The following is a 23272-nucleotide window of genomic DNA, read 5'->3' on the forward strand; positions in this document are numbered from 1 at the left end:
TAACACATATTGTTGTGGCTCTAATGAATTCCAAGTTAGTACTCTGACTCTCCTCACTACATCTTATGTAGGGCACAAATAACTATGTTATTAAAATCTATCTGACTGTCTCAGCAGTATATTAATAGTTTGCATCGTATCTATCTTAAAAGTGGTTGTGCAAATTGTTCCCCTTTATAATTAATAATAAAAATATTAACATTCTATTCAGTATCAGAACAGTAGTAAACCACTTAAGTTAAAAAACAAACCTTTGCAGACTGGTTTACTCTGGTTCCAAGTGCTGTCTTTCATACAACGTATAGTGGATGAACTGACAGGCTCCATCAAATACCCTGGGTTGCACTGATAGCTGACTGTCTTATTAAAGATAAAATCAGTTCCAAACTGCATACCATTTGCTATTCCACCTGGATCTCCACAGCTGATTACTAGTGAAAAAAGAGAATCTTTACTTCAACAACTATATAAATAAAACTTAAAAAAAAAAACTAAGTACACATGGACACATTTACTCATACACACAATGTCCCTTTACCAGCATACACAAGCATCAAAGTGACTTTGATCCAGCTATTTTATCTGAAAACATTAAAAGACAAACAATTTTTTTTTAAAGTACTAAATATCCTGGGCCAAATTCTTCACTCAGTAACACTTATGTAAATGTAATGTAATGCAACTTAATTTGAGTAAATAGAGTTGCTCTGCATTTACACCAGTATAACTGAGGTCAGAATCTGGACCTTGTTTCTATTGTTTAGAGAAAAAAACACATATGACTATGAGCAAGAAGGCCTGGAAGGAAGTCTTCATGGGGTTCTGTAAAAGTTTTTATTAAACAGTTAGCTCCTGGCCCTTTTCCCATTTATATCAATGGGAATTTTGAATGTCTTCAACAGGAATTGGGCCTTAAAGTTGTTGTTGTTTTATGCCACACATTATACTCTCCTCTTCGAGCTTCACAGAACTCCTGTCTCCTTATCAGCCTGACCATCAAAAAGGGATCAGATTTTCAAAACAGCTTAAGTGACTTAGGAACACAAGTCCCATTTCGGTTGTTTTGGAAACTCCTGCAGTGCTGAAATTCTGCCCGGACTTTCACATGTATAGGCACACTGAAATCAGTGGAACTGCATAGTATGGAGGTGTAGGCAGAATTTAGCTCTACTTTCCCTCCCTAGGACTTCTGTGAATCTTGGTTCTCCATAGTATGCTGCAGAACACTATTAAAGGCCCACACACTATGGAACAAATTCAGAAAAGTTCTGGACACCTAATCAGTCCCTGCAGTTCCCATTGACGGGTCAGAATATACAAGCTGCTGAATGCTTTTCACTGTAATTTACTTCATTGGGAGTGAAAAGAACTCAACACTCACAGAGTATTCTCAGCACCTTGCAAAATTGACCTCAAAGACAGTGGGAGTTACAAGTGTTCACCACACGTCAGAATTTGTACCTATTAATTTAATATTTAGTATATATTACTATGTATTGTATATTTCTATTAAGAGTATGCAACATTTATGTTAATGTGTACAATATATACAAACATAACTGGTTTTAATTGTTTTCACTCTACTGTTCACTCCATGCTGACTGTTTTGAAGGCTCTCTCGAAGAAGAAAAATGTCCATAAATCTGCTGTTTCAGTGTACTTCACAATAGTTCTCTAGAAGTAATTTTCCAGCACGTCTTTATAAATGATAGGAAAAAAAATGTTTCTTTAGATACAAACCCTGTGAAATAAAGATTTGGGCCAGTATTCATTTGACAGTTGTTCTTAAAAATTATTTCACTAGTGTTGCTTTAAGATCTATAGGAAATACAGTACTTGTGGTTTAAAGTTACTTTATGGTTTAATCAAATATAATCTGTTTTGGATAGTCAAATAACTTCATTCTGAAATTTTCCTGTGACTTGACTAATAGATAAAAATGTTAACCCAAAGCAATTTTCACTAGTGTCATACGGGATATTTCACTTCCTCTATCTGTTACTTTCTTTTGAATAATTCTGTAGCTAACTCTTCCCTCTTGTGATCCCCACAAACACTGTAAATCCCAAATCTGAACTATGTCCAGCACATGTTGTAGAAATAAAACTAGAATATAAAGGCTAATTTTTCAGTGCAATTTTTGCTCCAACTACATGTTCCCAAGTTCATAGGAAATCTTGAATAAGTAACATATGGAGATAATAAAAATGATGATTCACAATATAATACTGAAATAATCAAACATGAAATCGCCAAGCTATCTAAACAATATGCATTTTTGCTATTGTGAGGAGTAATATTTAATTTAACAGGTACTGAAACAAAAGCAGTTTTCTGTATTTAAACTACATGAAACATTTTCTAACTTCTATAACATAATAGACAGAACTATAGAAAGGTTCATAGATTAATAGAGTTTAAGTCCAGAGGTGACCTTCTGTATATCACAGGCAATTAAATTTTACCTACTTACCCTGCATTGAGACGAATACTGTGTTTCACTAAAGCGTATCGTAGATACTCAGAGTTTTCTACTGTTCTACCTTATAGAGCTACTTTTTGGAAGCAATCTTAACAAAAAATGAAAAAAAGTCCAACATTTATTAGTGAACATGGATACATGTTACCCTCTGAGAAGTGTGCTTATTCCAAACAAAGAGATAATGGTTTACCAAATTAATAACATCCTACTGTCTTTTAATCCTATTGTGACAAAAAGTCAGTTATTGACCTGTGCAGTCTGGAGCAGTGCCAGTCCATGTCCCATTGGCTGTACAATGTCGAGTAGTTAGCCCTGAAGTCTTGTAACCTTCCCAGCAAGCATAGATGACTGAGCTCGAGAACATTATCCCATCACTGTATATTACCATGCCATTGGCTGGGGTGCCAGGATTTCCACAAGATACAGCTATCAAGGAAAAAAAAAAGGAAGTCGGTGTACCCATTATAAATGACTTGTATGAAAAGTGTAAGGCAATGAATTTTAATAGCTTACAATTATTCTGAAAGCTGAGCATTTAATACAAAAGCAGATATATATATATATATATTTTTCCCTTTGAGGCTTACACCATCATTTTATTTGATTAGCTACGGATGGTAAATGCAAGTGAACAGATTCGTCTCTCTTACAGCACATGTTCAAAAAGTTATTGTACAAGAAATAAAAAGAAATTGAAAGGGAATCCAAATTACTTGAACTCTTGCCTACTGTATGTCTATCAGTATATGTTTGTGTTTGATGCCAGTTTGGCAGAAGGAGAAGGAAACATTTCTGTGGCAGGGGATATGTATCTGGGGAAATAGATTAGTGGACAGAAAACAGAAGTGGTCAAAGGTATACGATACATTCATTACATTTCTTAAATTTAGCATATATGGTGTTCATAAAATTGTTTTTGGCTGGGGAAGGAAATGATGAAGAGGGATAGCTCAAGACTGGCCTGTGATCCAGCCTTCTGATGTATAAGATACCTGGGTCAAAGACAAAACATTTCCCTGAGCAGAGGAAGCAAATTCCTCAGGATTCCTTCACAGAACAACAATTTTAAAGAACTAAGATCAGAAAAAACATTTCTGCTAGACTAACTGCTAGTCAGGGCAGAGCCCTGCTGAGTAGCTCAGTTCTCCTGCATACATACTGTCCTCAAACTCCTCCTGGAAGCTCCATGTATTATATCAGCCTCTGTAATAGGTGTGGCAGCTTCTCGGACCATATATAAAAAATGCAGCCCCTTTGTCCTGAATTGTTTACGCTCAAAAATCTTATATTAAGATTCAGCATAATGACTGCTCATTCATGCTGGCAAGTGAGTCCAATTAACTCCAACCATATATAAAAAGGATGGAAATGTCTGAAGGAAAAAGCAAAGCAAAACAAACAAAAACCACAATCAACCAACCACCCAACAACTAATGACAGCTAAGGTTAGGGAGGAAGTTTAGGGAGGTGAGATTCCCAAGTTTAGTGTCCATTCTCTTTATTAGAAATTACATTGTTTTACAACTCTGTGAGCACAACTCCGCAGACAGGGACGAGTCACGGTCAACCTGGGTTCAGCTAGTCTTAGGCAACCCACCCAAAAAACTAAAATGATGTTGAACATGATTTTTTGCTGTGTACAGTGACTACAATGTTCTGGTCAGCATCATGTTAGTTAATATGACTCTTCAATATCGTGTTGTAATTTGATATAATTTTCTAATTAAGACAAGCCCTCAAAGTTGCTGTGATCTCTGGTTAACAGGGTAGAGATTCTGCCTGTTCACAGTGCCTTAAACCTTTAAAGCTCCACCACCCTGTAGCTACTGGTCAGAAGAAGGAACTTTCTGTTCCTTCTTTTTTTCTAGAGTTTCCTGACTGTTGTTCTATGGCACAGGGTCTTCACTATTCTATCCCAAAGTAATGCTGAACTTAAATTTTAGTTTGAAGAAGCCAATCCTTGTAAAGCTTTCTTATATTCTTCTGGTCTCTTAGCTCCTTCACTTCCAAATATACAAAGCCAGAATATATTAGAATGGTAATTCTGGATCTTTTGTCATGAATATCCATAAATGTGTGCAAATACACTGGTTCACAGAGTTACCCACATTTAGATAAATAAAAGTCCTCCTCCAAACATTATTGTTGACTGACTGAATGCTTGTCAAATCCTGAGCCAAAGGGGGCATTTACATGGTGGTACTGTATTTTGTAAATATATTTTCCCTAGTTGTTTCACAACTCTGGTCAACTAAATTCTACCTTAAGGAATAAAGATGCCACACTTAATGAAGTGGTAGCTGGTGACAGAACTTGATCCAACATTGCTATATCATTCAATAAGTGTTCAATAAATATTTCTGTTAAGTATTGGGGTGGGGGGAGAGAAATGACACATATATAATCTCATCATATGATGAGGATAACACTCTTTCCATTCCACTAATATCTCTGGAAGATGTTAAACAAACTACTAAAGTTAGACACTTTTAAAATCAGTAATTCCAGACAACTTGCATACAAGACTTCTAAAAGAACTGTCTCAGTGCTCACTGGACCATTAATATGGATTTTCAATAAGTCTTGGAGCACTAGGGAAGCTAAAGCTGTGCCAATATTTAAAAAGGGTAAATGACCCAGGTATTATAGACTTGTCAGCCTGACATTAATCTATGGGAAAATAATGGAGCAAGTGATACAGGACTCAATTAATAAAGAATGAAAAGAAGCTAATATAATTAATGCAAATCAAGATGGGTTTATGGAAAATAGATCCTATCAAACTAATTTGATATCTTTTTTAGCTGAGACTACAAGTTTGGTTCATAATGGTAATAGTGTTGACATAATTGGATTTGGTACCTTCTGACATTTTTTATTTAAAAAAAAAACTAGAACAAAGTAAAATTAACATGGTGCACATTAAATGGATTTAAATTTGTTAACTAAGAGATCTCAAGATGTAACTGTAAACAGGGTCGCCCACAGGCAGGGGCAAGTGGGGCAATTTTCCCCAGGCCACGGGCCCCGCAGGGGCCCTCCCGAGAGGTTTTCAGGGCCCTTGGAGCAGGGTCCTTCACTCACTCTGGGGACCCTGGAGCTTCTGCCACTCCAGGTCTTTGGCAGCAATTTGGCAGTGGGGGGGTCCTTCTGCTCCAGGACCCGCTGCCAAAGTGCCCTGAAGACCCGCAGCAGGGGGACCTTCCACACTGGGACCCGCCGCTGAAGTGGAGAAATATATATATAAGCACCAACGTGGAGAAAAATATTTAATAATGGGGTTTTCTATTTAGGAATTTCAGACCGGAAATAAGGTGTAAATTTATAATGATGAGAATAATTAACCACTGGAATAATTTACCAAGGATCATGGTGGATTTACTGACAATTTTTAAATTAAGATAAGATTTTTTTTTAAAGTTGTGCACTAGGAATGATTTTGGGGACAGTCCATGAATTGTAGTATACAGAATATCAAACTAGATGATGACAGTGATCCCTTCTGGCCTTGAAATCTATGAGAATCTGTAGTTGAGAAGGCACTGTGTGAATAACTTTTATTTTAGTATGTATTGGAACAAAGAAACAGACAATCCAAAAAGTTACTCTAATGCTTCCATACATCCAGAATCACTGAAGCTCATCAAGGAGGTAACTTACAGCTTCCTGCACCAGCCTGGTAACTGTTCCCAAGGTGATGGTACTGCCATCTGTCCTCTTCTAGGGCTTCTTTACCAGGGAAAAAAATCTTTAATTCTCATAGGTGGTTCTAAAAGAGATTTGCTAATGGAGGATCTAGACGGGCTAAGATGATGGCGACACCCTTCCATAACCAGGTCTGCAAACTAATCTTTTGTTGCTTATAAAGCAAAATGGTAATCAATACCACTGGCTTGATTCAGATGTGATAATGCCTGGCTTTAAATTAAAGTTCTATGCCACTGATTGCAATAAAGAGCTAAGTTTGTTGGGTTTTTTTGTTTGTTTATTCCCTCTCCCCTAACCATACTATACATTAACCAATGGAAGAAAGATCTTTTATTAAACTATCCTGACAATAAGAAATTATCTCTAAAATGGAGTTTTGACTGCATACTGCAGATGTATTGCTAAGATTTAGGGCATGGGCAGGAACTATATATTCTAGTTCTCAATCAACATTCTCAGTCTTTTGTTATAAATAGTCAATTTTTGCTTGTGTTAAAAATACATAGAGGCCTCAGGCTGTGGCATTTTATTTGTAATCTTTTGATACTGATGAGAATTTTTTATTTAATATATAATATTAAAAAGGAGGGAGAAGAAAAATAGAGGGGAAAAGGAGGAAATTACATTTCAGATGGAATTAGAGAAGGAAAAGATAATACTTTTTAGAAGGATATTTTATCCTTCCAAAAGCAGTTCAGGCGCCCTACCCACCACCCATAAGGCCATATCCACACAGTCTCCATGTTGTTTCTTACCATCGTGTTTCTTACCTCATAACCAAATGGGTTAAGTTATCAATAGCATGTTGTTCTTTGACAGTCTAGGAAGACTTTAGGAAGATTTTATTTTGCGTATTCAGTATAAGTGTTACACATTTTATAATTCAAAATGTCCATCCTACAAACTGACTATCCAACAGCTTTTTGATATTTCAGTCTGTATACACATAAATTTGAAAGAAGCTGCCTTCAATTTAGCAAACACCATCTGGGGGATTTTTGCCATTAGAATTAGAATAATTCTATAGCCAGCCAAATTAATTCAGGTAGTGAATACAATACAGAGGAAGAATTCCAAAGAGTATTCCACACTTCTTAAATTTGAGATTAGTCAGTCCTTTACAAAACTGAGGAATTCCAGTCTAACCGCTAAAAAAAGCCCAACAAATTACAGATAATGTTCAGGCACTGGCCAAAGTCCAAGACAGAGCTCTGTTAAAAAAGCTTACTCTCACCAACTAAAAGTCTAAATGTTTTAATACAATTTATACAAGCATGGCAAAACAATAATTTGAGATTAATTAATTGATTGTAGAATAATCCTAACATTATACATGCAACACTCATTTTACTTCCTACTTTTCCTCATATTAAGTTCACTTCAGATAGATCTTTTCTGAAAATAATGATCAGGTCTGTCCTATAAATACAGATTACAGGATTTTGTTAAACTAGAACATAATTGGATAATTAGAATAACTCAGTGTATTATCAATGTTTAGGATAATTTATAAATATCTTTTCTTGAATGAAGTCTTTTTATTCATTTTTCACCTATAAAATAGCTATAATTTTTGAAGCATAGAAAACAATTAAAACTAGAGATTTCCCAAGTGGGTATGGTTAACAGTAGAGGACCTTAAGTAATCTACAATAGTGATAATGTGTAGTTTTGTTAATTTTGGAAATTATACTAGCAAGATCAAATTTTAGAGGTGCATTATCATTTTCAAGTCAGACAACTCTTCATACAGCAGATACCTTCAAACGCTAAAACATTAGTCACATTTTCTTTTTACTAGCATTGTGCTTGCACATCGAAAATAGCCTTTGATTGGTTTAACTTTGGTAGTAAGGGAAGGGCCTGTACTACTGATGTCAAGAGATCACCAACCTGTGTTAGCTAAGCATAACAAAGTTCTAGTCAAATCCTTCAGCAGGAGCACTGAATGTGCTGTGGAAAAAGAGAAGACTATAGGCTAATTAGTATAACATCTATCCTGGGCAAAATTATGGAATGGTTGTGTAAGGAATTAAATGATAGTAGCATAATTAATGCTAATCAACATGGTTTTATGGTAAATAGATCTTGTCAGATGAACTTGATATCATTTTTTATAAGATCACAAGTTTGGTAGATATGCTAGATTTTTACAAGGCACTTGACTAGCCCCATTTTAAAAACAAAAATGGGTTCTTTCTGAGAGTAGTGTGGCAGCTTTGATGAGATTTAGATGTGCCACATTAGAGAACTAGATTCTAGTCCCAACTTGTGTAATCCTACAATGAAATATGAGACCTTGCTTAATAATAAGAGTTGTGAAGGTTCAGAATTATTAACAGTCATTAGAAGTGAATCTAAAACAAATAGTCTCCTGATTGCTAGCACAGTTCACATTCTCCTGTCTAAAGAATGTTTTGATGAGGAAGAAACGGTAGGATGATGATCAGGTTTTTTTTTGGTTTGCTGTCATTTGGGAAGTTGTAGCCCTCTGAGAAATGATGCGCAGAACACAAGGGTAGTGCATATCAGAGAATCAGAGAATATTAGGGTTGAAAGAGACCTCAGGAGGTCATCTAGTCCAACCCCCTGCTCAAAGCAGGACCAGCACCAACTAAATCATCTCAGTACTGCAACAGCTTCTAAACTAAGTGCACCATAACTAATGAACAGCATTTCTCCAAGATTTGTCTATAGATTTATCTAAAACAGAAATTGTAAGACTACTTGTAATAATCTCTTGCGTTATTGTAGTCTTGTTGGTCCCAGGATATTAGAGACCTTACCCACGTTGTCTCTCAAGTACTGGTAATAATGCCATCTAGTGAATTTCCAATAAGAAGTACGTTGGTGGGTGAAAGCACTATTCCACAGCTGGATGGGTACCACTGGACGAAAGGTATATAAGAACTGTTAAATGTGGCACATAATAGATGATTTTATACACATTTTAAGGCAGCTATCATTTCATCTTGTGCTTTTCTGATAACGATCAACTGTCATGGGTTATCTTTTGTGAGAGTCTAGACTACATTCCCATTATCCACTCATCTTCCACATTCTTACTGCCTACTGCCTTCTGGTGATATCACTACCTCTGTCCTATGCACAATATATATCTTTCACATATGAGCTGGTTGCTATGGTTCCAGGAAATCTGCTGTGTTTGGGTCTGTAGGAGATATATATGAAAATAATTTTGCAGCATATAAGTAAATATTGCCACTTCAAACAAAGGACCAACATTTACTGCAGTCACATCAGCTAGCTGATGATCCGTTGTAAATTGTGTATGGATTGAAGAATTTTAATATGCATTTTTAACTTTTCTGTCAAAGTAATTTTGAACCTTTGTTCCCCTTAAACACTTATATGATATCAAAGATGGCATCTAAGTCACACCCTTAATCAAGGGAGTTCCCAGAAGAATGGAGCTTGATGGTGGAGCTGCCGTCTCACTGATTTCTGCATCTACCTCTCACCAGACTTATCACAAGTTTCTGTGGAAGAAACAGCCATAATTTTGAAGACTTATACCAGAGAAAAATTAGTTCCAAAAGGAATAAATCCAGGTGAAATATCAACTCAATTGTCAAACAGTCATTTTAACCTTATATGTAATTGAGGCAAAGTATCCACCCATATTTGTAAAATTTTGTATTGAGAAGCTAAAGGTGAATTGGAGAGAGATCAAGGTGCTTAGTTTTTTCAAGGAATACTAGAAATACACTCCATAGTTTTTGAAACCATGTGCAACATGTGCAGTTCATTTTTAAGTTGGACAGCCAGCCAAACTATTGCATGCCCAGTGTTGTGCTTTACGCTCTGAAACCTCTTGTAGAAGCTGATTTTGACCGTTTCATGAACATTGGACTATTGTCACCAGTTTCACTTCCTCATCATAATGGTGATTAAGAAGGATGGCTGTGTTTGAATTTTTGGTGATTTCCAAGTGACATTGAATCCAGCTTTATGTGCAGACAAGTATACACTACCTTGCACTGAAAATTTGTTTGCTATTCTTAGTGCAGAACGGTCTTTCAGTAAATTGGACTTGTTTAATGCATACCTTTAAAAGGAGATTGAACCAGTATCTTACAAATATCTCACAAGCAACACAGAAAAAGGTTTCTTTTGTTACAGCAGGTTGCCTTTTGGTATTACCTCAGCACCTGCCCTGTTCCAGAAAAACATGGACTATATTCTGAAGGGACCATAAACTGAGAGTATTTTGAGAGAAATTTCATTTTATTCAAATCTTCAGTTGAATACCTTGGACATGTAATTGGAGCCCTGAACTTAATTAAGTAAATGGCTCCACCAGAGAATGTCACAGTTACATTCCTTATTTTCAGAATTCAAAAGTTTCATACTTATCTGTATGGCAGACATTTTTCCTTGCTGACAGATAATCACTCATAAATTTCATGTGTTCATACCAAAACATGGAATACCATCATTTGCAGGCATTGCTACTTTCAGCTCACTCCTATGCCATTCAATTCCATAGAGAGACTCAGCACAGAAATGCTCATATGTTGTCACACCTTCCGTGTCCAAGCTCCCATCAACCCAAAGAAATTTTGGATGAAGAGTTCTATCTCAATTTGAATGATAGAATACTGACAACTAGCACAAACATCAAAAAAGGATGATGTGCTAATGATTGTGGGCTTTCTCTCATGAAGAAAATGGTATTACGAGGTACAGTGTTGATCATAAGAATCCCCAGTTTACACAGTTTGTCTCATGTCAGCATATATTATCTGTGAATCACAGCTGGATCTTATGGGGAATGAAAGTAATCATTCCGAAATCACTACAATCTCAGGTTTTGGAAGATCTTCATAAAAGTCATATTGGCACTGTACAGATGAAGATCATAGCCCTGCATCATGTCTGGTGGCTGGGGAGCAACAGAGATATTGAGTGGAAGGTGAAGTACAGTACTACATGTCGTTAAATTTAGCACAATCCTGGCCCAGCTCATCTACACCTTTAGTCATGGCCTCAGAGTCCTTGAAAATGTATTCACGTGGACTTTGATGGACCAGTAGAAAGTTATATGGGTTTTTTTTTCATAGTCAATGCCCATTTGAAATGGCCAGAAGCTTTCATAATGACTTCTACGACAGCTACCAAGACCACTGGACATCTTCATACCTTATTTAGCTAGTTTGGCTTACTATAGTTGATGAATGGCAATTGACCTCAATTCTGTTCTGAAGAATTTTAGAGATTCCTGGCTTCAAATGAGATTCAGAATATAGATTCTGCTCCTTACCATCCTACTACAAAAGGATTAGCTGAACAGTCTGTACAGACACTTAAACATGCCTTAAGAGATAAGTCTATTTTGAACCATAAAAAGAAATTGGACATTTTTTTTTCCTCTTTGTGCTACAGGAACACACCAGATGTTACTATCCAGAAGCCACCTGCAACTCTTCTCTTGAACCAATCTTTGCATACCTGCTGGGATCTGCTATGTCCTGATGCTGCTGCACATGTAGCCAATTCAGAATCTATGCAAATTGATTGACAACATCAGATTCATCATTTTTTTTTTCAAGTAGCAGACTTAGTGTGGACTTGCAGCTACGGTTGTGGAATGAAACAGGACACGGAGAACTTGTAAAATGCTTGGGAGCTTCTTTGTGCAGGGTAAAACTATCCAATAGTATTTTACAGAAATGGCATTTAGATCAGTTGCAGTCTCAACAAGTCCTGGAGATTGGAGATGTTCCAATAAAATATTCTACTCCTCCAATTTAGCCTCCTTCCATTACCACTCCTAATTTTGATTACTCTGTAGAAGAAACTTTGGCACCAGATCCAGTTTATTTGATATCATATCCAGTTGATTCCATTCCACTGACTGTTGCTGTTTTTCAGGACACCGTCACACCATCATCACCACAGAGTGTGAAAATCAGTTGTGTGCCTGAACTTATAAATTGTTCAGTTAGCTAGTTGCTAGGACAGGGAAGAATAATCCCTTGCAATTTAAGTCGGTGGAAGTCCACCTGTAACTTTTAGTTAAGTAATATAGTGCTTTATATTAGCCATATAAATGATAATGTATATATGTTTGGAAAAAAATTTTTAAGGAGGGTGGAAGAATGGGATGTCCTGTCCCTTTAAATGTTTGAGCACTCCGTCCTCCCCAGTGCAAAGCCTCATTTTCATGTTAGTCTGTTGCCAGTAGAATAAAGTCTCCACAGCAGACAGCTGTGTTTCTATCAGCTCCCTCAGTGTCTGTGTATCTCCCTCTCTGCTGGATCCATATAAAACAATTTTCATTATAAAGATGAGAAATGGTTATTTCAAACATTGTTTTCCATGAGAATGTATAATTCATGAATACTGTAAATACTTAGGCTGTGGTTCTGCAAACATATTCTTAGTGATTCATTTAGTAGTCATTGAATTATTTTCTTTTTCTTCCACAGTTCTCTATATACCAATCCTTAAGAAAGTGAATGTTATATTCTTCATGGCTTTATAGAAATAGAATTTTCCAACTTCTTAGGAAAACTACTAGCAATTGATAAAAACAGCTAGCTCGATCAAATTAGACTACAGAGAGACATTTAATTAGAAATATGCATCTTCATATTAATAGAATTCATTTATACTTTTAGGAACAACATTCACACCATTTCATCACTTGTAAAAAGTAACATGTTAAAAGATGCTTGCTTGTCTGGCAAGGAAACAGAGCAGCCAGGTAAAAAGTTGAGCCAGCAATCCAATCAGGTAAACAACTGGGTCAGCAAATCCAGTCATCTAAACAACTGAGTTAGCAAACTAATTTTAGTGCTAGGCAGAAGAAGTGTTTCTGCAATATATAATGAATAACTTTGTAACAGTGTACTTGCGATGAGCACTTTAAGATGAGCACACATGAGGGGATGAGGTAGATGAGGTTTTCTTCAGGGTACTAACAGAAGTTACTAGATCACAGGCCCTGGTTCTCATGGGGGACTTCAACCATCCAATATTTGCTGGGAGAGCAATACAGCAGTGCACAGACAATCCAGGAAGTTTTTGGAAAGTGTAGGGGACAATTTCCTGGTGCAAGTGCTGGAGGAACCAACTAGGGGCAGAGTTTTTCTTGAACTGCTGCTCACAAATAGGAAAGAATTAGTAGGAGAAGCAAAAGTGGCTCTCCTGGACTCCTTTCCCCCTCATGTTATTCTCCCAGGGGATCCTGTCCATTAGTTCCCAAAGAGTCAAAGTCTGCTTTTCTGAAGTCCAGGATCTGTATTCTGCTGCTCTCCTTTCTTCCTTGTGTCAGGATCCTGATCTTGACCACCTCATGGTCACTGCCTCCCAGGTTCCCATCCACTTTTGCTTCTCCTAGTAATTCTTTCCTGTTTGTGAGCAGCAGGTCAAGAAGAGCTCTGCCCCTAATTGGTTACTCCAGCACTTGCACCAGGAAATTGTTCCCTGCACTTTCCAAAATCTTCCTGGATTGTCTGCGCACTTTGTCAAGGCCTGGCTTGACAAAGCCCTGGTTGGGATGATTTAGTTGGGGATTGGTCCTGCCTTGAGCAGGGGTTGAACTGGATGACCTCCTGAGGTCCCTTCCAATCCCTACTAACTTTCCTCTCTACTTACATAATCTTGAAGCTGTACATAAGCATTTTTCAGCTACTGGAGCGTATAAATATCAAGCAGTCCACGAATGCATTTTAGGATGACTGTATTATTATGAAAAATCACATCTTTGAAACTCATATTTTCACAAGATTGTGTTGATTAAATCTGTGTCTTTTTGGTACCTAAGTGTTGTGTTATTGGAGTCTACTAGATTTTAGAACTCCCTATGAACCTTTATTTCGCATACAAGATTTCTGAGTTTTTCTCGTATTTTTTATTTGTCTTTCTTGTGTTCTTACAGATCTTAGTAATGTATTTAATACACATTTTCCTCCATCCATGTGTGTGTAGGTTGAAACTTATCACCATTGCATCCGAACACCTCCCAGGAGATAATATCCAAAATTACAAGAGAATTCAATGATGTGATTTTCCACTCTATTTCTGTGAGGCAGCCAGCCTCATGTTTTTGTTTGTTTTAATCTTCCTCAAGTCTTCTTTCTTTCCTACTTCCTCCTCTTATAGGTCTCTCTTCATTCTCTTGTTAAATGTACAGAGTTCTACACCGATATGTAAAGAAAATCAAGTGGGATCAAGTACCCAGAGGCATATCCTGTTCTGTGCTCCTCAGACAACTAGGACCCTAACAGCCGCAGAACTAGTGCAATTCTATTGCACAGAGGAGATGAGAGAGGTCTTAGGGAACCCACACAGGTACTCCTCCTCCTCTATGGACCCATTTCCACAGGGCTTTACCAGGCTCTTCCAGAAGGGAATTTGGGGTTGCATTGTTGGTGGATCTGTGACTTGTACATGCGCTAGACATTAACCTGATGGAACAGGGAGGTAAAACCACCATAGGGGTTCATGCATCTCTGAACCTGCAGTTGCTCCATTTCAGCTCCATGGCCTGGAGAAGGATTAGTTTGGCTGTGTGCTGTGATATGGCATTTGGCCGACAACATATACACACATAGTTTACAAAATTTGGAACAAGGCACGCATTCTACCACAATATGCCACTTGATCTGCTCTTTGCTCTCGGCAGCTGTTCCTTAGTTATTGCATCTGTTTAGGCTATTTCCAAGGCAGACAATGTTCCTGGATTTCAGTAATTTTTACTAGTTCTCCCATCATAGTTTTCACCTTCTGTGTTTGGCTCCTAGTCTGGTACTTGTCAGCTGCCACAAGCAACATGTGGAAAGCTGCTTACTCCTGTGATTTTTATATGGTGTTTTTGACATTAATTAAAAAAACCAAACATTTTGTATTCACTGTATCCCAGGATGAACTTTTTAAGTAGCAATTTGTATACTTTTTAATTACTTTTGATTCTGAATAGAACTTGTAAATCTAATCAACTAATCTAAATTAAAATGGTTATGTTACAAAACATGATTAGTATGGAGCTCACAGGGCATCCACTCTAGAAATATTGGATCAGATTCTGTGTTAAAAAGTAGCCTTTTTACATCTCTCTGACGGCAGCTTAAACTGATTGCATAGGACACCTCTTTTGCAGAGGTTTCTTGACCAACATAAAGCAGGTGCAATTTCTGCAGGCTTCACTATTGCCACTCCCTCTCCTTTCCCATACCTATTGTAGGAAAGGGAAAAAATGCAGAATTTGGCTCATTGTATCTTCATCAAACTTTCAAACAAGCCTTACAGCTGGCACTTACATTCAGTTGTATTAATTCATTAACTGACATTAGCAACTGGATGTCTCAAAACTGCACACCCTTACATGAATAAAAATGTGGTTCTTCTTGGTCATGAAACAATTTATTGTTTTAAAATTTTTATGACTAGTCATTTACTCTAGTTGTTAAGCTGAAGGCATCAATGAACCACCTATCTTTCCAGTCGCACTTGAATCATATGGAGAAAGATAATTTGTACTAGAGAAACATTTCCAAGTTAGCAATATATTATCCCTATTTTGTATTGCTGTTTCTCTGTTTTCATTAATGTTGATAAAACTATATTTTTGCATTTTCTTTGAAAATCTGCTGGAGAAATATCTTCACATGGAAATTTATAATGATGCCTACTGAAACCACTATTTGGTATCAGGACCGGCGCTAGGGTTTCTCGAGCCCTAGTCACTCGGTCATTTCACCGCCCCCCGCGCTGATCCCACGGCTCCGGTGGAGCAGCCGCAGTCATGCCTGCGGGTGGTCCACCGGAGCCGCGCGAGCAGCCGACCGTCATGGCATGACTGCGGCAGCTCCACCGGAGCTGAGGACCAACGGACCCTCCGCAGGCATGCCTGCGGCAAGTCAACCAGAGCCGCCTGCTGCCCCCCGCTCCGCAAAATGCCACCCCTCAAATAATCCTGGTGAACTTGGCTATTGCCTAGGCTGCCTAAACGGTAGCGCCGGCCCTGTTTGGTATCAGTCTTTATTCTCCATCCGATAAAAGGGTTACTGACCTACAGTAATTGTGGTTCTTCAAGATGTTGTAGTCAGTGTGCTAGGTTCACACGTGCCTCTTGCATACAAGAGGAGAGTCTTTTGAGCTGCACTTTGTCAGGGCCATGCATATGCCCTGCGCCTTGTTGTGATCCTGTAAAAGGGCATAAAGTGCAGAGCAGCCACAACTGTTTCAGTTCAATCGCAATTCAAAGCCTGTTTCAGCCAAGGACTCCGAAAGACGGGATGGAGGGCATGTCATGGGATCCAAACTAACAACTTCTCAAAGAACCAGTTACTATACGATGAGTAACAATTGCATTTCTCACGGTGTTGAGTGTGTATTCATTAAGAAGAAGACAGGCAGGCTGACTGACTAGTTTAGATGAAATTCTGAGACTACCTTAGAAATGAACTTTGGGTGAGGTTACAGCACCACCTTCTCCCTATGAGAAGTTGTATAGGAGAGTTTGGCAATAACAGTTTGGAAGTCTACTCATTCTCATGGCTGAATTGATAGCCACTAGGAAGAGTGCCCATAATGAGGTGGTGTAAAGACCATTCTCCGAGAGGCTTAAATTAAGGTTCCATGATCTTCAGAAGGATTATTTTGAGGTCCTTGACCATACTGGGATCTCTGACCAGTGCATGTGTATAGAGCCCTTTGAGAAGCTTCGATACCATGGGATGAGAAAACACTAAGCACAACTATTCGGGCAGTTTGCAAGGTGAAATTGATGTGAAGTGGACCTTAATAGAGCTGAATGAAAGGTTAGCCTGTTTTAACTGAAATCTTTGGTATTGAGACCTGGACCAATTCTAAATCAAGTTAGGCTGCCCACATTGGGAATCTCTACTAATTAGGACAAGAAATTATTTTGTTAGATGGTTTCCTGTGCAGTCTCAGGCTCTCTTAGACTTGTAGGGAGCAATATTTATCTGTGTTACTAATCCAGTCGGCAGGTGCAGTGACTTTGGGTTGGAGTGTCTGGCCTTGGTGTTGAGAGATCCAGGTATGGCTAGTCTCGGAGCAGGACAGGAGGCTAAGCTTCACTCTATAGTAGGTCTGTGAGCCAAATCTGTTTCAGCCAGTATGGAACTATGAGAACAATCATGGCTTTGTCTCTTTTAATCTTGAAGATTGACCTGGGAACCAGGAGAATTGGAGGAAAGGTGGAAAGCAAACCTCTATTCCACTGTTCTCTTGGTTTCTGTGTCTCTGTCCTCTTCTGGTTCTCTGTCTACCCAATTGCTCATTTGACATGTCCTTTGGAGGATACTTATCATCTCACTTCCAGTTTTCTGTGGGGGTTCTACATGGCTCTTTTGCCCCATTCTCACCTCCCTCTACATTTTGATCTGGCTAATGTCATCTGCAAAGATATATTCAACTCCCATCTCTGTGCTTACCGCTCATAGATCTACCTCTCCACTCCAGGCTCATGTCCTTCTGTCCAAACTAAAATCTCAGGCTGTGTTTCTGATAACTCCTTGTAGATATCTAGCCATCAATCAATGTGGCTAAAACAGAGCCATTAATCTTCCCCCCATGCTGTCCCTCACATCTCCTTTCTCAGTCTGAACACCACCACCATCCTGCCAACTCTACTCTGTATTCTGGACATCATCTCATTTCTCTCTAGGTCTTCATGTACAGACTAGGTCTAAATCTTGCAGATGCTTTTTGCATAACATCTCTAAGATTTGGCCTTTGCTATCGATCCACACAGCTAAAACTCTAATCCAGACTCTCAGCATCACATACTGATTGCTGAAACATCCTTTTCTCTGGTCTTAATTTCTGGCATCTGGTGCCACCAATATCCATTCAGAATGCTGCTGCAAAGATCGTTCTTCAGGGCCATTGCTTTGACCACCTCCACCTTTCTCTGAATACCTCTCCTGGATCCCCCTTCTCTATTGCATCAAACATAAGCTGCTTGCCTTCACATTCAAAATCCTTCATGACATCTTCCAACACTCTCTCTCATCTCAAATTCACTATTGAGATGTTGACTCCTGCCTCTGATTGGCCCTTGATGCCATCCTCTGCCTCTCACTTGTATATTTTTAAACAAGTACCTTTGTGCTTTCTCCTGCACTTCCCCCCTCATTCTTGAGATGAGCTCTATGTAAACATCTGATGAGATACCTCATTAGTTTTCTTCAAAACCCTCCTTGTTCTGATACCTGTAACAACTTTACAGTGGTTAGGCTGATGGTGTGTAGAAATCACTGCCTGTCACACTGGCCAATATTGTCTCATTGGTTCCTTGTGCTCCCCAGTTGGTCCATCTGTATCTATGTTATCTCTTCTCTTGTACTTAGATTGTAAGCTCTTTGGGGCAGAGATCATCAATTTGTTCTGTTTTTGTACAGTGCCTAGCACAATGGGGTCCTAGTTCTTGTCCTGGGCACTATGATAATACAAATAATAAAGAATAAAAATACTAAAAATAACTGCAGGAGCAAGACATTCAACAATGATCCGCACTCAGGCCTGTTCTGGAGAAATATTGTAATATTTGGTATTGCTCTCAGTGCAAAGAAGTGTATTATAGCGATCCCTCAAAGACTGAATATCATTCCTGCGATGGATCTATGCAAGGACCATTCATGACTGGTCACAGATTCACTGCTCAGTAAATCCTCTAGACTGTTGCTAACTCCCAGCAGTGGAATGGCCATCAGGACAGAAGGGCAAGAAGTGAGTACCATAGGCTGGGGGAAGTTGTACCTCCCCAAACAGCCAGACATGGCCCTGCTCATTCTCCACCCCCAGGTCCCCCCTTGTGTCTGACACTGCATGCAGCTCCACTCCCCCTGTGGGGTGGCCCCAGCTCGGGCAGGGGCTATGCCACCTGCCCTCCTGGCGCTCCAGGGCTGGGGAGGCTGCAGCCACATGCTGCCGTCCCTCCCGGCACTCTGGGGCTGGAGGGGCTAGCCTGGGGCAGGGACTGGTGGCCGTGGCAGGGGCGGGGTGTATTGTGCTCTGGTGTGGGAGTGCGGAAGGGGTGGGGTCTGAGGCAGAAAGAGCGGGGCTGGAGGCTAGCCTCCCATAGCCAATGGTTCACCCACTGCCTGTGACAAGAAGCAAGTGTCTCCTGGTTTGTTTATGTAATACATGGCTGTTTTGCGGTGTGTGAGGTTTTGAACTACTGAGTTTTGGGGGACAGTGTAGTGGGTACCAGGATTTTAATGAAATAATTAAAATACAGACCCAGTTAATCAAATAGGCTAAGTAGTCTGCTAAAAGTAGAAGCTGACCCTTGTCTTTTTTTTAAAGAAGTATAACTCTTATAATATTTCTTTATAGCTTTCCACTATTCTGTTCCACGTTACAACTTACCTTCAATTCTATTTACTTATCTTATTCCCCTTCCTAGACTAAATACAGTCTCTATATATTTCTGACACAGATTCAGAAATGATTCTTAAGTCAGGCACTTAGCAACTTTGGAATAACACTACTTTAACCCAAATTAATCTTGTACTCATTAAACTTGGGAAGGGATAGTGTCTAACTAGGAAAACTAACACACTCTCTCTAATGGAATTTTGGATAATTCTAACATAGAATTGTGTAATCTGAATTCTATAAAAAAGATATCTCACATCATTTTCTTCTTAGAGTCTCTAACTCACGTGATTGGTTTTAACTGAGAACTAGTCAGATAGTTTAATGTCAGAAGGGGCAACTGGATCATCTAGTTGGATCTCTTGTATATTACAGGCCACCAGCACCATGCAGCACCCACACACTAACCCCAACAAAGGAAATTAGTCCCAAGTGAATGAGGTCTGCAGGAGACTAGACTATTATTTGCCACAGACAGGGAATACAAAGCACCAGGTGCACTAGTTTCGATGTTGCAAATAACTTGAGTTCATTTTTCATGTGTAGAGGTGGACTATCTCTTTTTTCTCTTAGCTGTAGGCTTCAGGTTTAGCTTCTTTGGAGGGCAGGTCCAGGGAAGACAGCAGATAGATACAACTTCAGGTGTCATTGTGGCGAGAGAGTCCACCCTTTGCTTCTGTATGAGTAGAGTCTTTCATAGGGTTCAGTGCCCCCTTCTTTTGGCCTCAAGGACCATCCTTATCCAACAGGACTCTAGCATGTTGGCTATGTGGAGCAATAATTTGTTGTCTCAGGTCACTGTAGAAGATTCCTATCTGAGGCGGACATTTTCTTCCAAATCGGTGACCACAGGTATATATCCTCTTCATAAGTAATACATGTGAGAGGCCATGCAAGAATGAGTTGGCAATAGATTTCCGTCTAATGGAATAAGGACTATTCTCACTTTGCTAAGTATACTTAATGTTTTGTCACCAATTACCATTTCACACATTTCCACTCATTCCTTGTGACAGTTAGTAAGTATGCCAAGACCAGAAATGAGCATGATCTACTCCAGTGCCCCCTCACCTCAAATCAAAGCTGCTTTAGCATTCCTCATTAATTAGCATTTGACCAAATAAAAGTTATCCAGGCCCAAACTCAAATCTGGCCCTTGTTTCCTACAGCAGGTAGGAATACTACATATAACAGTCTGATGGCTGCAAGCTCCACGATACTCATATATAATTTCATGTAATCTAGTGATCAAGTTCCTTTAATTTTTAGGTTCTTGCAAATGAGCTCCCCAACCTGTCTGTGATTAGTGTCTATGTCGGGGAGGGAACTGAAAAGTGTACCCTTTCTCATGGGCCCCAAGACCTGTTCAAGACTCCAAGCCAGTTCTGTAGACCTTCCACGTTATCAAATGTCCTATTGAATAATATCCTATGATCAGAGCAGACTTGAAGGAGTCACAAGTGAAGTCTGGCAAGCAGTTTGCATGTCATGCTTGTAAACTGACTTGTTACATAACAGTACAAGACACATCTGGAGAAGGAGTGCATGTAGCAACTGGAACCTGTCTTCAGGCAGGCATGCTTTTTTCTGTTATGGAGCTGATCAAGGCATCCAGGAACTCTTTGTCGTCTATAAGGGATGAGTGATGATTTTTCATAGTTCATTACGAAGTGACTAGAGAGAGAGTACATTCCAGGCTTGCTGTTTTCTCACTCTATATTTTGCCTGTGATCAGCCAGACATCTAAGCAGGGATACATTGAGTGCCCGGTCTTCTCAGGAGGGATACTAACACCACTAGGCATTTTGTGAAGACTCTTGGTGGATAGTTCAAATGGAAATACCTTGTATTGGTAATGATTTGATTTTACCATGAATCTCAAATATTTCCTGTGGGCTGGGTAGATGGCTATATGAAAGCATGAATCTTGCAAGTAGAGAGTTATGAACATGGAGAGCTGTAATGATGGAGAAAAGCATTACCATCCTGAATCTGAGGTTGGCATAGGTGTTTGTTCAGTCTCTTCAGTCTAGAATAGCACAAATAACTCCTTTTTAATTCAGGTTAAGGAAATATGAGTAGAAGCCTCTTCTGTTGCTTCTCGATGGAGAAATGAGCCCATTTTTTTGTAATAGGCTCTCATGAAAAGATCCCTGAAGAGGAATGGGATGGGAAGGGTGTGGAAATGAAGGTGATAGCTGTGTTCTACATCCATTTGTCCAAGGCGATATCAAACTAAACCTGATGGAATGGGGCAAAGTGACTCCCAAAGATGGCTATTGGCTCCTGATGAATTCTGATGTGTCTCTTGACATTACTGTCAAATCTACTACCTGGTAGATGGGGTGGTATGGACAATGGAGGAGGTGGATGATGGTTTCCTTTGAGTACTGCAATCATTTTTAGGGAGATACTCTACAGCTGTCTACCCTGAGAACAAAAAAGACCTTGCTGCCTCTTTTTGGGCTGATATTTGTAGGGCAGCTTTCAGTAGATAGTTGGTGTATAAATCCCTAGTGAATTAAGCTCTCCAGAGGCTTGGCAGTTTGGTAGGATTTTGGTGTTTAAACAAAAGTGTAATGGCATGCCAGCTGATTTTTATCAAATTTCTCAAGAGTAATTTAAAGGTACATTATTGGTGTAAGATTTTTCTTTTAAAGGAAAAATCATCATTTAGCAATAAGGCATTCAATGTTGTGATAAATTTTGGCAACTGCCACTACTTACCATCACAAACAGGCTGTAAACCAGACCAAGAACCATTAAGCAAGCATGTGCGTTCTGCAGATCCTCTCAGCTGATAACCCATTTCACAGGAGAAACGTAGTAGACTTTTTATTTTGAATTCATCCCCGAGTCTTGACCCATGAGGTGGTACACCTGGATCATCACAATATCCAGGACTACTTCCTGTAAAACATAATGCAGTAGAATTACTGTCAGACAAGTTATATTTCACTATATGTATAGTAAGAGTTACACTACTAGCTGAATTGTTTCTGTTTTAAATAATCAGTTTGCTTCCGGGAGATTGAAAGTAAAAAAGTAACTTCTGTGTCTATATCTGAATCTGATAAGTCTTAATTCAAGCTTACAAAGTGATAAAAATGATACAAGACAAATATTGCTATTGAAAACATTCTATCTTGTGTGATCAATTATTTCTTTAGCATGTATAACTTTTTATATTTCCTCAGTTTTATCGTTCTACATGTCTGCTGTTATTAATTTATAACAATCCTGCTTTAATTAAAATGATGAGTGTAAATCCCATATACTGCTTATTAATGCAGAGGGCTTCTAGTACAACTCAGAATATATAGACAGTGTGTGTATTTTTTATTTTGTTTTTAAATTAAGCAACTATAGATACATTTTCTCCTTCTTCTCCAAATATGGAATTCTCCCATCAAAAACTTCAGCTGGCTCAAGTATTAAGATAGAAAACACAATTCAACCTCAGTAACAATTTTTTAATTAGACTAGATTTTTTTAAAAATCAGACGATGATTATAATGGTCCCTTCTGACCTTAAAATCTATGAATCCATAAAAATATTATGATTTTGAGGTCCAGTATTGCAAGGCCCTGAAGGTATAGAAACTGAAACTTTCTATCAATGTAATCAGAATGTCATCTTCTCACCACAGGTCTGGCCTTTTTACAACAAGTAAAATGGCCCAAACAGCATAACAGGGCTATAAA

General features: G+C 38.7%; 1 protein-coding gene across 1 annotated transcript in view; it reads right to left on the reverse strand.

The window, feature by feature from the left end:
* The window catches only part of CSMD1 (CUB and Sushi multiple domains 1), a 2093217-nt gene that overhangs the window by 50831 nt on the left and 2019114 nt on the right, over nt 1-23272 (reverse strand). Inside the window, exons 57-59 of the mRNA XM_075063712.1 lie at nt 22295-22477; nt 2732-2908; nt 252-431 (exon numbers count right to left, since the gene is read on the reverse strand). Of these exons, the coding sequence (XP_074919813.1) occupies nt 252-431; nt 2732-2908; nt 22295-22477 (540 nt within the window). The remainder of the gene's footprint in view (nt 1-251; nt 432-2731; nt 2909-22294; nt 22478-23272) is intronic.

Source organism: Chelonoidis abingdonii, chromosome 3, assembly GCF_003597395.2.
Source record: "Chelonoidis abingdonii isolate Lonesome George chromosome 3, CheloAbing_2.0, whole genome shotgun sequence".
Lineage (NCBI taxonomy): Eukaryota > Metazoa > Chordata > Testudines > Testudinidae > Chelonoidis > Chelonoidis abingdonii.